Source organism: Macaca mulatta, chromosome 7 (genome assembly GCF_049350105.2).
Source record: "Macaca mulatta isolate MMU2019108-1 chromosome 7, T2T-MMU8v2.0, whole genome shotgun sequence".
NCBI classification, from domain to species: Eukaryota; Metazoa; Chordata; class Mammalia; order Primates; family Cercopithecidae; genus Macaca; species Macaca mulatta.
This window is the reverse complement of record NC_133412.1, coordinates 32,928,233-32,944,127: the sequence shown is the minus strand read 5'-3', so window position 1 is coordinate 32,944,127 and position 15,895 is coordinate 32,928,233. Positions and strand designations below refer to the sequence as shown.

Genomic DNA, 15,895 nt, shown 5'->3' with positions numbered 1-15,895 from the left:
CAGTTACAGATTTTTACATCTATATAAGCCTTTCTAGCTATATAATAGAGCACAGGAAAAATAATGTTAGTTGCTGTGGTTTTAAGAAACATTTGTGAAAAGCTTTTGTCATTCGTTAAATGTAGAGGACTTTTTTCATAGCTAAGTCCAAAGGTTCATAGAGAACAAATAAATCAGTAAAAAGCAATTGAGTTTACTTTTCTGAGAGAGAAAAACAGAGTTTGACTCACATTTAAACAAAAAGCAAGGAATATAACATGGCATTTAAAGAAAAGTTAAAATGTCTTGTATGTATAATTATGGCAGCTTTTGGAAAAGTTATGGTATAGAAAAAGATGAAGGAAAAAAGAATAAGGGTGTCCATTTCTCTTTCCCATATACCTATTAATCTTCTATACATACTAGGTTTATACATATTTATGTATATATTTAATTCACATATTTTAATACAAATGGAACAAGGTATTTGTCATGGATCAAAACATTTAAAAATGTTTCTGGTGAACGTATAGTATTTGTGGCTAAAATAGTACATGGTAAGACAATGGTTGAGCAGAAACATGATATGAAATTATACTTGTATGTAATTTAAAGTGGATCAAAAGTTATAGGGCATGGTGGCGTGCACCTGTAGTCCCAGCTACTTGGGAGGCTGAGGCAGAAGAATCTCTTGAACCCAGGAGACGGAGTTAGCAGTGAGCTAGGATCACGCCACTGCACTCAGTCTTAAAAAAACGAAATTATGTTCTGTCTCAGCAATTAATGAATTCTGTCCTTTATGAGTTTCCTGATATCACAAAGATGCCCCTCTTCAAAAAATTTTTGTCATGATTAAATAAGTTTGATGAATACCATATACCTTTCGTCTTGTTAGAGATTCGCACTGGAAATTAGAAACCCTGTGATAAAGGAATCCATTTAACTCAACATTTGCCAAATGAATTGGACCACCAATAGTAGGAATATTTTCTTTTATTAAACCAATTCTTACTGAGTGATGACTATGTGCCAGGCTCTATTCTAGGCACTTGCAGTACCGCAGTGTACAAAACAAAGTCCCTACCTCCACTGGAGCTTGTATCACAGGTAACAAACCAACAAACACATACATTTTCAAGTAGTGTCATAAATGCTATAAAGACAGTTACAATAGGGAGAAGAGACAAAGTGATGGAAGCAGTAAAAGAGTTCCTGTGGAAGAAATGACATTCAAACATAATCCTGTGGATATCTGGGGGAGGTGCAAAGGCCCTGAGGCGGAAGTGTGCGTTGGCATGTTAGAGGAACAGCAAGAAGGCCAGGGAGGTTGGAGTGAGGGGAAGAGCAGGCAGTAAGAAATGAAGTAATGAGGTAACGAAGGGCAGATGTAGACCAGACTTCATGAGCCATAGATTTTATTCTAAGAGAGAGGACAGTTTTGGAGACCTTTGATAAGTTTACGTTTTGAAAGGATTGCTCTGGCAGCCACCTGAGAAATGGATTGTAAGAAGGTAAGAGTGGAAGCTGGGCGACCATTTTATAGGCAGGTGTCCATGTGAGAGTTGATGAGGGCTTGGACAGGAGTGGTAATGATGAAAGTAATAAGCTGTTGGAACATAATTTGAAAGAAAATATGCTTGTAGATATGCAAGCAGGATATGCTTGTAGATTGATATGGGGCATAGGAAAAAACAGAAGCCACATCAGTGGGAGAAATTAAGGCTTTGGTTTTGAAAGTGTGAAATTTGAGATGTGTCTTAGATGTCCATGCAGAGAGGCTGATTAAGCAGTGGGAGGATTAAGTTTATGGGAGAGTTTTGGACTAGAGATATATCTAGTTATCAATGTATAGGTGATATTTAAGGCTGTGGATCTGGAAAAAAATCATATAAGCATGTGGACAGAAGAGAGAAAAAAGATCTGAGATTGTATCCTGGGGCACTTCTCCAACCCCAAAATCTTTTGCTTTTATAATTTAAATGGACATTTATGGTCCAAATATGAAAAAAAGTTTTCTGTCTTGCAAAAGAGGAAGAAGAGGAGTTGGAGGTAAAGGAAGACAACTTAACTTTTATTTATACTTGCGTCAGATACTTGCCAATGATAGTTTATTTAATCCGTATAATAATTATATGAGGTGGGAACTATTGTCTCCATGAGGAAAATACAGTTCGGTAACATGCCCCAAGTCAGAAATTGCTCACCTGGTTACATGACGAGATTTGACCAGCACTGATGTGAATTAGCCTGTTACACGGTCTTGCTTGTAAGCTTCCTAATCTGACTAAAGATTCAGACACATACAAAAGGCAGGAGACAGAAATAATCACACTAATTAAGATTGAGAAGTCTGTTGAAAGAATATAGACAGATTGCTTTATTATTTGTGAAATGCTTTGAGTGTCCTCCTAGGGGAACCAGAATGTTACAGTTTCCCTTTTTTCTAAATGAAGATACTTTTTGGGGGAAAAGGGGAGTGCGTGCACACGTGTACTGCTGGTCTGTGTATAAAACTTAAATTAAGTGAAAAGATTTAGTTTCTGGTAGTGATTAGTTTTTGCCAAGTACTTTTTAAAATTTAAATGTGTTTTACCATAAAACAGAAACTCTATTTATTTATATCTCTGTTTGTGAAGACATGGAAATGTTCTTCCTTTTAGTTAAGTGTAACATGTCACCATACATCTTTGTTTTTTTAATTCATCTGCCTAAAAACACAGCAACAGTGGAAAGACTTCCTGATTCTAAATAAGGGTCACTTTGTTTATTGAACAGTTGTGTACTCAAGTAGCTCACACTCTCTTTAGGCCAAGCTGAAACCAGAGAACATGAAAACAAGTTGTGTTCTGGCTCCTGGCGTCGCTGCTGGAGGTTTGGCTGCCTCACACTGTGTGACCTGCAGAGGTGGCCTCCGTCTCATGACCTCAGCTTTAAGATCACTCCACGTTTCATTTGCCTAATGAAATACAGTCCAGCAAGTGCACTGGAGTAGCTACCTTTGGCCAGGAGGCAACTGTCACAAACTATTGTAAACTCTTTGAAGCTATTGTAAGGTTGCCCTGAGTCAGGAAAAAATGAGATGGAATTGGCACAAGAAAACTAGATTTCCCTGTGCATGTCCACCCACAAACAGTGCTGAAACAACTTTCTGGTTGAATTTCTATTACACCTTTAGCACTAGAATTAATTCCTAGGGTAGGAATTTTTTTGTAAGACAAATACTTTGATGCAGTGGCAGAACAAGGGCAGAAAGGCACCTCCAGAAATGGCAGTGTCCAAATAGGAATCTTTCTTAGCAGTCATGCAACAGAGAAAATACCTTTAGATACCAAATATCATATATAAGTTCAAATGATAATTGCTTATGAAGAGAAGTAGATCTTACACAGATTTCTGGTGGTGATTTTGGGAGTTTAATCTGAGACCTGTCTTCAGTACTCTGAGGTTCCTGCATAACTGTGCATTTTCTTCCCTGTTTATCTTAAATCTGTGATAATAATTAGGCCAGGCTGGGTGCGGTGACTCACACCTGTAATCCTCACACTTTGGGAGGCCAAGGTGGGCGGATCGCTTGAGGTCAGGAGTTGGAAACTAGCCTGGCCAACGTGGTGAAATCCTGTCTCTCTTAAAAATACAAAAAAATTAGCCTGGCATGGTGGTGGGTGCCTGTAATCCCAGCTACTAAGGAGGCTGAGGCAGGAGAATTGCTTGAACCCAGGAAGTAGAGGTTATAGTGAGCCATGATCGTGCCAGTGCGCTCCAGCCTGGGCGACAGAGCAAGACTCCATCTCAAAAAAAAAAAAAAAAAAGGGCCGGGTATGGTGGCTCACACCTGTAATCCCAGCACTTTGGGAGGCCAAGGTGAGCAGATCACGAGGTCAGGAGATCGAGACCATCCTGACTAACATGGTGAAACCCCAACTCTACTAAAAATACAAAAAATTAGCCGGGCGTGGTGGCAGGTGCCTGTAGTCCCAGCTACTCAGGAGACTGAGGCAGGAGAATGGCGTGAACCCAGGAGGCGGAGCTTGCAGTGAGCTGAGATTGCATCACTGCACTCCAGCCTGGGCAACAGAGCAAGACTCCGTGTCAAAAAAAGAAAAAAAAATTAGGCCAGTAAAAATATATTCATGCTTTCAAAAATAATCATGTTGTTCTAATTTAGGAAGGAAGAACAAGATTACCTGTCACAGCTATTACCATAAGTGGTTTAAACACTTCCAATTAAAAAAAGATTCTTACATTGGATTTTTAAAAATCCAATTATAATCATTGAAAGCTTGGCACCGTGGAGTGTGCCTGTAATCCCAACTACTGGGGACCCCAGGAGTTCCAGTCTAGCCGGGCCATGTAGCAAGACTCTGTCTCTAAAAAATAAGAATATAATTATTGAATCTGGGTTCATTATAGCATTATTTCTGTGTGCATGTTTCAAATGTTCCATAATAAAATGTCCCAGATTCTATTTGTATTCATATCTCTGTAAAGAGTAAAACATTATATACACGAACACATATATATATACATATATATACAAAAAGTCAAACAAAAATGTGTACTATTTTTAAGAACTCCTGAAACAGAATTACAGAAAAGGATTATATTGGGGTAATATACATACTGCAGTGTTAAGTGAAAACTCTAATATGTAAAAGTTCATGCAGTAAATATGTATTCACAAATATTTATGCACACCCACAAAATACACTAAAATGTTAATGGAAGATTGTAATTTTATTTATATTTCTCTTTATTTTCTAAATGTTCTACAATATGTGTCATCTTTATAATCAGAAAAATATTTTTAAAAATAAAGGACCATGTTTATATAATATGAATGAAAGAATAAAAGATAAATGTTCACTTAATTGGTAATTGATGTATTTATAGGGGCAATAACCATGGCTTTGCTAGAAAACTTGGTAGCAGGAAATGTGTACATTGTCAAGATATCTGCATCCAATGAGGTGGGAGAAGGACCCTTTTCAAATTCTGTGGAGCTGGCAGTACTTCCAAAGGAAACCTCTGAATCAAATCAGAGGCCCAAGCGTTTAGATTCTGCTGATGCCAAAGGTCTGTATACTGCCATAGTCTCTGTGATTTTTCTTAAGAAAAAAAGTGTTGTTCCTTACACTTTATTTCTGCTCCTACAATTGCCATATCCCTAAACTGGCTCTCGGTTCCTTAAGTTGTTGCTGATGAGGTTCTGATGTTATGGAGATGCACGGCTTTTCCTGGTACTCCTACAAGGAGGCAAAATTACCTCAGAAATAACTCCGTTTTGAAATCACTGTTTCCAGTTACTACTTCTCGCAGCTGTGCATCCACCAAGACAGAGGAGTCACATCAGCCGTGAACTGGTGGGAGTGGGCTTCCTGGGAGGTTTCACAGAAATAAACAGCAGTGGTGGTTGTGGTGTTCAAGTTAAGAAGAGAGCATGGTTTTCATTAAGAGTTTTCACCACAGAAAAACAGCCTTTCTGGAGAGAAAGTTGTTTTTTTTTTTCTCCCTCTCTCTCTTCAGAAAAGCAATTGGAAAAAATATCTTTAAAGAGCCAGCCTTACTCTACTCATCACAGCTGTCCATATGCTCTCAAAAAAGCTGGTGCCCACTGTGGCACAGGACTGGACACTGCCTTTGCCTTCTCTCTGGGGGAGTAGGCTTGTGGAGAAGAGGGGCTGCTCTAAATGGAGGAAAGGCCAGCTGAACTCAGGGCAAGATTAAGGGCTCTTAGCTTCACAAAGAGTGGTCATTTGGTGCCAGGGATGTGTGTGTGTTAGAAAGAGAATGAGAGAGGAAAAGAGCAGGACAGGGCAGTCAGATTTAAGAACAGGAAGGAGGTAGCCATTGTAGCTACCATATTATCAAGGGAAATGGAAAGCAAGGCTCATATTGGCTTCTCAAATACCTTGCCACTCAAAGTAGTCTAGAGCCCAGCCTCATGACATCACCTGAGCGCTCTACAGACAAGCAGAATCACAGACTCCACCCCAGACTTAGTGAGTCAGAGTCGGCATTTCCACATAATCCCTGGTGACTCACAGACACATGAAAGTTTGAGAAGCCCTGCTTTAGTGTATGTAGATGGAAAACGAATCTGCAACATACAGATCTGCTTTTAAGGCAGCATGACATAAAATCTGTTCTTGGGTCTGTCAAGGAACATCTATGTTTTGTGCCTGTTTTATAAATTATGAATTGATGTTCATGATTGCTATAATATGATATCTAAAACTCACTTAAAATCTTTAATATTGGGCTGGGCGCGGTGGCTCACACCTGTAATCCCAGCACTTTGGGAGGCCAAGGCGGGCGGATCACGAGGTCAGGAGATCGAGACCATCCTGGCTAACATGGTGAAACCCCGTCTCTACTAAAAATACAAAAAATTAGCCGGGCGAGATGGCGGGTGCCTATAGTCCCAGCTACCCGGGAGGCTGAGGCAGGAGAATGGCGTGAACACAGGAGGCGGAGCTTGCAGTGAGCCGAGATCGCACCACTGCACTCCAGCCTGGGCGAGAGAGCGAGACTCCGTCTCAAAAAATAAATAAATAATATTTAATATTGGAAGATAAATCTGTTTCTGAAATCACTGATTAAAGATTACTGTGTGTCCTTTCTGCTTTGATACTGACAATGTCAAAACTTTTCCTATGAGATAAAGAAAAATTTTGGAAAAGCAAGTACCTGAGAATTATAAATTGAATAATTTATTTTTCTGATTGATTCTGAGTAACTGTGTTTTCCCCTCTAGTTTATTCAGGATATTACCATCTGGACCAAAAATCAATGACTGGCATTGCTGTAGGTGTTGGCATAGCCTTGACCTGCATCTTCGTCTGTGTTCTCATCTTGATATACCGAAGTAAAGCCAGGTGTGTTTGCATTGCTAGAGAGGTTGAGGTAAAAAACATTTAAATTGCAGTAGCCCTAGGAAACAAATGAAAATCAAGTGCCTTTTAGAGTAACTGGGATTTTCCACTTTAAAATAAATGTGCAGTATTGTTCCCTGAGTTCTTACAGCTATAGAGATGTGCTTATTTTAGAGGGAGAGTATTTTCTTGCTATTTGAAAACATTATGCCAATATTCTTTTTTTAATTTAATTTAATTTTTAAAAATTTTTTTCGAGACAGAGTCTCACACTGTCACCCAGGCTGGAGTGCAGTGGCACAATCTCGGCTCACTGCAAGCTCTGCCTCCTGGGTTCACACCATTCTCCTGCCTCAGCCTTCTGAGTAGCTGGGACTACAGGCGCCCGCCACCATGCCGGGCTAATTTTTTTTGTATTTTTAGTAGAGACGAGGTTTCACCTTGTTAGCCAGGATGGTTTCAATCTCCTGACTTCGTGATCTGCCCGCCTCAGTCTCCCAAAGTGCTGGGATTACAGGCATGAGCCACCACGCCCGGCCAATGCCAGTATTCTTAAATGAGGACTAGTGTCTTGTTGTTGTTGTTGTTTTGAGACAAAGTCTCGCTCTATTGCCCAGGCTGGAGTGCAGTAGCTCACTGCAACCTTCACCTTTTGGATTCAAGCCATTCTCCTGCTGCAGCCTCCCAAGTAGCTGGGATTACAAGCGCCTGCCACCATGCCTGCTAATTTTTGTATTTTTAGTAGAGGCAGAGTTTCACTGTGTTGACAAGGCTGGTCTGGAACTCCTGACCTCGAATTATTTGCCCACCTTTGCCTCCCAAAGTGCTGTAATTACAGGCGTGAGCCACTGTGCCCAGCCTAGTGTCCTCATTTTCTTAGTATTTTGAGAAACAGAAAGAATATCCTTTGGTTTAAAAATAATAATAATGGCACACTTGTGCAGGCATGGTGGTAATCACACCTTGGTAATCCCAGAGCTTTGGGAGGCCAAGATGGGAGGATCTCTTGAGGCCAGGAGTTTCAGACCAGCCTAAGCAACATAGTGAGATCTTATCTCTGTGAAAAATGTTAGGCCGGGCACGATGGCAGCAGAGCGAGAGATCCTGTCTAAAAAAAAAAAAAGAAAAGAAAACACAATTGATCATGTTTACAAGAGGATTTCTTTTTCTTACTATCTGGAATATTTTCTATTTCAGTAACAGTACCTGAAATGCCTGAGTTGCTGAGAACACCACAGGACATATGGTGGGATTTTCTAGGCAAGGGTTAAAACAAATGTAGCAGACATGGATTGAGTATCTGTCAACTCTGTCAGGAAATCTCATCTATGGATTGACTTTGGCCAAATTTTTAGCAGTAGCTTGCATTCAGTGAACTTGTCTATTTTTAGCCTTTTATATTTTAGGTTTTGTTTTCATTTATTTTCTTAAGGTTTTTTTTTTTAAATTAAAAAAAATCAGCATGAAATACACGATGTTTTAGGTAATCCCCGTCATTAGACTCCCTCCGTTAGCATAGATTTTTCGGTTTCCTCTATATCTTTTGTATTTCTACATAGAAACATACTACTCAAAAACATTATGTTAATGAAATAGTTCTAACATTTTTGTGTATATTGAACTGCCTTAGTTTTATTGTCCAAGTTTCTCACTTTAAGATTTTTTAAATAAAATATTTATGCACATTGTTTAGTACTGCCTAAATCTTGAAGTACTACTCTAAATTTACCATCAATAATGGGAAAGTGAATTGTTATGCTAGTGTAATAATCCTCAGACCTTAAGGGGAAGATATAAGTTAAAAATTATAATTTCTGCACAAATTAGGAATAAGCAACAATAATTATAGAGAGTAATTTTATATTAAGTAGACATCAAGGCAAAAAGAAATAAAGATGCCTCTTCAAATAATAAAAGTTTGCAAATCTAACATTCGATTCTAAAAATATTTGAGAAATGGGTATTAAAGAACTTCATTGCTTACAAAGTTTCGTTAATAGGCCAGGTGGTTCATTTACCTGTACCTTCTATGAAACTAGAAGACTTCCTCTTCTTTGCCAATGTTTTAGGAAATCATCTGCCTCCAAGACGGCACAGAATGGAACTCAACAGTTACCTCGTACCAGTGCCTCCTTAGCTAGTGGAAATGAGGTAGGAAAGAACCTGGAAGGAGCTGTAGGAAATGAAGAATCTTTAATGCCAATGATCATGCCGAACAACTTCATTGATGCAAAGGTACTGAGCTGCAGGATTTGCTGCATAAGCCTTTCTTCCATTCCTCCTCTGTGTGTGTGTAAAATGTACTTCCCCCAAAATTGTGTGTTGAATATATTATATTAATACTCTTATTAATGAAATACTGAAATTTTACCCAGATCATTCCTTACATAAAATATTTAGGGGGAAAAAGGTGAGGATAGATAAAAGGTGAGAAAGAGTTATAGAAAAAAGTGAGGAGGTAACAAAAACTCAATTAGATGAGATTATATGGAGTGAAGTTGTCTTAACCAAGAACACCATGGTCATTAGTCTATATTTACTATAGTTTGGACTGACCTGTATTTACTGGGTGGTCACCATTTTGTTAATCCATTTGACTTAGTTTGGCTGATTGTTGAACTTAATTGCTCATCAGAACATCCCAAGTATGAATGACATTTTAAAAAATATGGAGCATCTAAGATGAAGGTGCCTCAAGATCCTTCATTTCATGGCTGAAGAAAGTTGGATATAGTAGAGAAACACCATTGGAAGAAGTTACTTCATGTCCTTTCCAGTATATATAATAATAGTGCTATTGTAAGCATTCTGAACAATACCTTTTAAAATTACCTTTAGTCACATTACAACTTTAGATATTGTACATTATTGCAATAGCTCCCACAACCAGTGTGCTATAAATCAGTTGTCAGCAAACAGTCCCACCCAGGCTAAACTGGGGCCTGTTTTTGTGTGGCTACCTTCCGAGCTAAGACTGTTTTCTTACTTTTTTTTTTTTTGAGATGGAGTTTCAGTCTTGTTGCCCAGGCTGGAGTGCAATGGCACGATCTCAGCTCCCCTCAACCTCTGCCTCCCGGTTCAAGTGATTCTCCTGCCTCAGGCTCGCAAGTAGCTGGGATTATAGGCGTGCACCACCATGCCTGGCTAATTTTGTATTTTTAGTAGAGGTGGGGTTTCACCATGTTGGTTAGGCTGATCTCAAACTCCTGACCTCAGATGATCTGCCCTCCTCAGCCTCCCAAAGTGCTGAGATTACAGGTGTGAGCCCCCGCACCCAGCTGTTTTTTGCGTTTGTAAAGATTGTTTACAAAAAAAAAAAAAAAAAAAGGTGGTGATGATGTGACGCAGGCCATATGTGGCCTGCAAAGCCTAAAATAGTTATGATCTGGCCCTCTACAGAAAAAGTTTGCCAAACCCTGTTACAAATTATTTTTCCTTTATCATTTCCTAAAATTTAGAATAACAGAAGTATAACAAAATTTCAGGCAGTTTTGATACTAAATTTTATGAATTATATTCAACAGATGTAATTTGTTTGTATCTAGTACATTATATACAATACATATTATAGGTGAATATGAATAAATGAATATTTGCTATTTCTCTTTTTTTTGTTTGCAGCCTAATTTAGGTTTTACTTTCTAATACAAATTAATCCATTCAACTTATTTCAGATTTATCTAAAACATTAGAACCTAAAATTTTAAATGAGCTTAAAAAGTACTAATACAGGCCAAGCGTGGTGGCTCATGCCTGTAATTCCAGCACTTTTGGGAAGCCGAGGCAGGCGGATCACCTGAGGTCAGGAGTTCGAGACCAGCCTGACCAACATGGAGAAACCCCATCTCTACTAAAAATACAAAAATTAGCCGGGTGTGATGGCGCATGCCTGTAATCTCAGCTACTCGGGAGGCTGAGGCAGGAGAATCGCTTTGAACCCAGGAGGCAGAGGTTGTGATGAGCTGAGATCGCGGTGTTGTACTCCGGCCTGGGCAACAAAAGCAAGACTCAGTCTCAAAAAAAAAAAAGGCCGGGCGTGGTGGCTCAAACCTGTAATCCCAGCACTTTGGGAGGCCGAGACGGGCGGATCACGAGGTTGGGAGATCGAGACCATCCTGGCTAACACAGTGAAACCCCATCTCTACTTTAAAAATACAAAAAAACTAGCCGGGCGAGGTGGCGGGCGCCTGTAGTCCCAGCTACTTGGGAGGCTAAAGCAGGAGAATGGCATAAACCCAGGAGGCGGAACTTGCAGGGAGCCGAGATCCGACCACTGCACTCCAGCCTGGGTGACAGAGCGAGACTCCGTCTCAAAAAAAAAAAAAAAAAGTACTAATATATATACTGTGATTGTATTATTACTAGTTTGGAAGTAAATATGAGAGAGGTTAGGAGAGAAGCAGAGTGGGGAGGATGTTGTAGGGAAGAAAAGAAACTACAATGAAAGGAGCAGAGAGGTAGAGGCCTGAAGTGAAGGAGAGAAACATGTTTGGAGAATCTCTTAATTCCCTTGGGTTAGCCCTAGAGTTGATAACTGCATCTAATGTCATTTTGTTGAGCGTATGTGGGTTCATTATGGGTTTTTTATCCCCATCTGCTTTTAAAAATTTTCAAACATACAGAAAGGTTGAGAGAATAATGTACAGAATACACAGATTAATAAATGTTAATGTGATAATTTCATATCTTTATATACTTTTTCCTTGCTATACCATTTGAAAATAAGTTTTGGAATATATAGCACATACATATATCTTAATGTGTTTTGGAATATATACTTTATGTATAATCTTAAAAATCTTTTATATTGTTTTGACCACTAACAAATACCGTGACTATGTTGTACTGCCTATTTTTTGTTTGTTTTGTTTTATTTTTGTTTTTGTTTGAGATGGAGTCTTGCTCTGTCACCCAGGCTGGAGTGCAGTGGTGCAGTCTCGGCTCTGGGTTCACGCTATTCTGCTGCCTCAGCCTCCCCAGTAGCTGGGACTATAGGCTCACGCTGCCACACCAGCTAATTTTTTTTGTATTTTTGGTAGAGACGGGGTTTCACCGTGTTAACCAGGATGGTCTTGATCTCCTGACCTCGTGATCCGCCCGCCTCGGCCTCCCAAAGTGCTGGGATTACAGGCATGAGCCACCACGCCCAGCCTGTTTTGTTTGTTTTTATTCGAGATGGAGTCTCGCTCTGTTGCCCAGGCTGGAGTGCAATGGCGTGATCTTGGCTCACTGCAGCCCCCACCTCCTGGGTTCAAGCAGTTCTCTGCCTCAGCCTCCTGTGGATCTGGGATTACAGGCGCCTGCCACCATGCCTGGCTAATTTTTGTATTTTTAGTACAGACGGGGTTTCACCGTCTTGGCCTGGCCAGCCTTGAACTCCTGACCTCATGATCCACCCACCTCGGCCTCCCAAAGTGCTGGGATTACAGGCATGAGCCACTGTGCCCAGCTGTACTGCCTGTTTTAAAGAAGAAATAATGACATCTGTGATCATTTTTGTTAACATTTAAGCATTTTGTGTACTAATGTTTACTATTTGGGTAATGGGTACACTAGAAGCCCAGTCCCCACTACCACACAATATACTCATGTAACAGACATGCACATGTACTCCCTGAATCTAAAATAAAGTTAAAATTAAAAGGGAAATGTAAAGCATATAGTCCAAGTTAAAGTATGCACTACTTGTGATAAAGTGAAATCTGTGATACCAAGATATTTTACATTTCCCCTCTTTTATTTCCTCAGGGAGGAACTGACCTGATAATTAATAGCTATGGTCCTATAATTAAAAACAACTCTAAGAAAAAATGGTTTTTTTTCCAAGATTCAAAGAAGATACAAGTTGAACAGGTAACCTATCCAAGTGAGAAAAATGTTTGGCAATGCATGATATATGAAATGATGGTTAAAAAAGAGGAAAATGTGAATTCATGCTTTATTTTAATTTTTTTGTGTTCTTCATGGCTGTGATTTTATTAATTTGGGGCATGACTCTGTGGAGAGCGAGGTGAATGATAACTGAATAGAAGTTGGAATAATCATCAGAGCTGTGATTTTCAGCGGGGAGTGGGGTCAGTGGGGAAGGGGATAGGAGCAGGAGCGTGCATCAGAAGCACTGAAGAAGCTTTTGACACTTCGCTTGCCACAGGTAATTCTGATGTGCTCCTACCCGTCTGAGGGGACCTGATGAGCTTTTGCTCAGGGATTTGATCAGTCTGGACTCTCATTGCCATTTTATCTTTTTTTGTCTAGCCTCAAAGAAGATTTACTCCAGCCGTCTGCTTTTACCAGCCAGGCACCACTGTATTAATCAGTGATGAAGACTCCCCCGGCTCCCCGGGTCAGACAGCCAGCTTCTCAAGACCCTTTGGTGTTGCAGCTGACACAGAACATTCAGCAAATAGTGAAGGCAGCCACGAGACTGGGGATTCTGGACGGTTCTCTCATGAGTCCAACGATGAGATACATCTGTCCTCAGTTATAAGTACCACTCCCCCCAACCTCTGATTCTTTCACTGGCAGTGATTCAGGTGGAGATTCCGCAATGGGGAAGTGTGAAGATCCTGCTGTGTCATCCGTTACTGAGCAGACTTCCTCCTCAGTTCTGCAGCCGCCATCTGCCATGCTATGCTTTGATAAAAATGATTTTCCAATCTAGACGGCCATGCTCAGGTATTCTCACCAGTAAGTCTGTTCGAAGGACAATGAACAGGGAGCCAAAGCCTTTTGTGAAAACCTTGGTATCTTTATGGGGTTTTTCAACTTTTTTTGAATGTGTTTTGTTTTTTTTATTTTTAAACTTGTGTAATTTGAATGTTTCATCGTCAGCAATGTGAAAGAACAGTCGAGATGTTTGACTGGATTATAAAATATATCACTGGAGCAAAGGGAAGACTTTGGAAAGCCCCTTTGCTGAGTATCTACCTCAGTTTGCCTCCTGGCAAACTCTGAAGACAACTTCGTTACCTCATTTGTTGTTAGAGTTTATCTCAGCTACATAACCAATGATACTTCCTAGTAGTATTGTGTTTTCATTGCTGTGTGTGTAATGCGTGTGATCAAAGGAGTCATATAGGTAGATGAGTAAGAATGTTTATCTGAAGCTCTGATTTTTTTTAAAACAGAAACTATGACATCTGCATGGTTTGGATAAATTCATACCTCTGGCAGTGAGGACCATTAAACCACTGAGAAGAGGAAAAGTGGGACTATTTATTTTAACGAATGACCAAAACAAGAAAGTACATCTCTTTTGAGAACAGAACTATTCAGCACCAGATAGGGATCATTTTTCTTAAAGGGCTTTTATGTTTTGGGCATTAGAGTCTGAGTGCTTTATCTCCTGTATCCCAAACCTCAAGCTGCCCAGAACTGTGCCTTTTCTACCTTCCTCTTTGCCTGACAGTTGGCCAAAGGCTGTACTGTCTAGTTTGCAAAGCATCCTCAACTTTGCCAGTATTAGTTGCAAAACCCCATGCAGAAAATGGAATTTTAAAGAAAATGGATTAAGATGGGTTTTTTTTTTTTTTCCTTTTTTTAAAATCCCAGTTTGGCTTAAAGGAGTGAAGACATTTCGTAAGCTATTAAGAATGAAGATAAATGCAACAGTAGACAGTAAAATGAACTTGAAGTTATTATGGTAACAGTGCCTTTCAGTATATATTGTGAAATTCTTTGCCTTATACCTTTTTAATATTCATGAAATCGTTTAGGACAGGAGTACAAAAAGTTGCCTTAAGAGTTTCTTGAATTTTATCAATAACTATTTGGATGTATAGTATCTTACCAAGGCTTTTTTTTTTTTTTTTAAGTGCAGGTTTTGTTTAGGGATAAATATTCAGAGTTCTGTCACCCTACTTGTGTTTTCTTGAATTCTTAAGAGAATATGGTATCTACTTAATCTTCCTTCAGTGTCAATGCTGTGAATGAGGAATGCTAACTCCAGGAGTGAGTTCATCCTCTTGCTGGTTTGAAATCAGCGAATTGTTTACTCAGCTACATACCATAGGCCTTCTCTCAGTCATGAGACAGTTACCTAGGTGCCGAGCAGTGGGAGAGGATAAAGAACTGAACACCTGGAGAGAAGGGGTCCCATATCCTTTTAAAAGTATTTTTTCAAATTTCCTGGAAGTGACTTTTGATTCTCGTTTTAAAAGGAATCCGAATGGGTTTATACTTGAAATGCTTTGTTCCTAGAGGAGGCAGGGTCATGTTAACTGATGTCCTAAAATCAAAAGAATATTAGCGAATAATAGTCACAGCATCATCCGCTAGTCCAATGACTGTGGATACAACATTTTTAATTTTTTTTAAATCTGTAATTTTGTGCCAAACTGGATGTGATTAAGACTAAAGTTCAGTGCTAGCAACCACTTCTGAACTAAATTCAAAGTCCCCCAGTTAGTTATCTAAGTACGGAATTCATCACAAAACAAACAAAAAAGCAGAGCTTTAGGTGAACAGTCTGCAGCGAGGAAAAATGCTGCTCCTGCCTTTATAGCTCCTGTTTTATACTACCTCCTTTTAAAGTTATTCTAGTGTTATTTTTTTTCCTGTACTCAGGGAACATTTTGTTACTTTTGAGCTGCCTCATGGAAGCATGGGCAGATTGACAGGGTATGGCGCTTTGTGGTTTGTAAGTCTAAGTATATAGGGCCAATTTTTATCAGTATCTAAAATTAAGTACAATGAGATCATTTTATTTTTAAGCTTTCATTAAAAGGCAAACAAAATCTAAAGCTGAAACATCATCCATCATGGCTATGGAAGATGTGTCTAGGACTACTTGAATTTGAATGGTTTTAAATGGTTAAAAGATGAGCTAAGGTCCTCGAGGGTAAGTATTTTGTTTGTTTGGGTTTTGATGAATAGGCTTATAGTTATAATAGAACTTTAGGCTATAACTATTTGATAATTATTTACCAGTACATTTTTTACCTTTTCATTTTGTTCTTATACAGACTTTTTCATAATAATCCTGTTACCAAAGAATTTTCAGTAGAAAGTAAAATTTTGATTCTAATTCCCCCCAAATTGAATTA

General features: G+C 39.3%; 1 protein-coding gene across 1 annotated transcript in view; it reads left to right on the top strand.

Annotated features, from left to right (window-relative positions):
- PRTG (protogenin) overlaps positions 1–13,496 on the top strand; it is a 123,179-nt gene extending 109,683 nt beyond the window's left edge. Inside the window, exons 16-20 of the mRNA XM_001090352.5 lie at positions 4,870–5,052; positions 6,734–6,854; positions 8,921–9,086; positions 12,600–12,704; positions 13,107–13,496. Of these exons, the coding sequence (XP_001090352.3) occupies positions 4,870–5,052; positions 6,734–6,854; positions 8,921–9,086; positions 12,600–12,704; positions 13,107–13,361 (830 nt within the window). The 3' untranslated portion in view covers positions 13,362–13,496. The remainder of the gene's footprint in view (positions 1–4,869; positions 5,053–6,733; positions 6,855–8,920; positions 9,087–12,599; positions 12,705–13,106) is intronic.
- Positions 13,497–15,895: the final 2,399 nt, after the last annotated feature.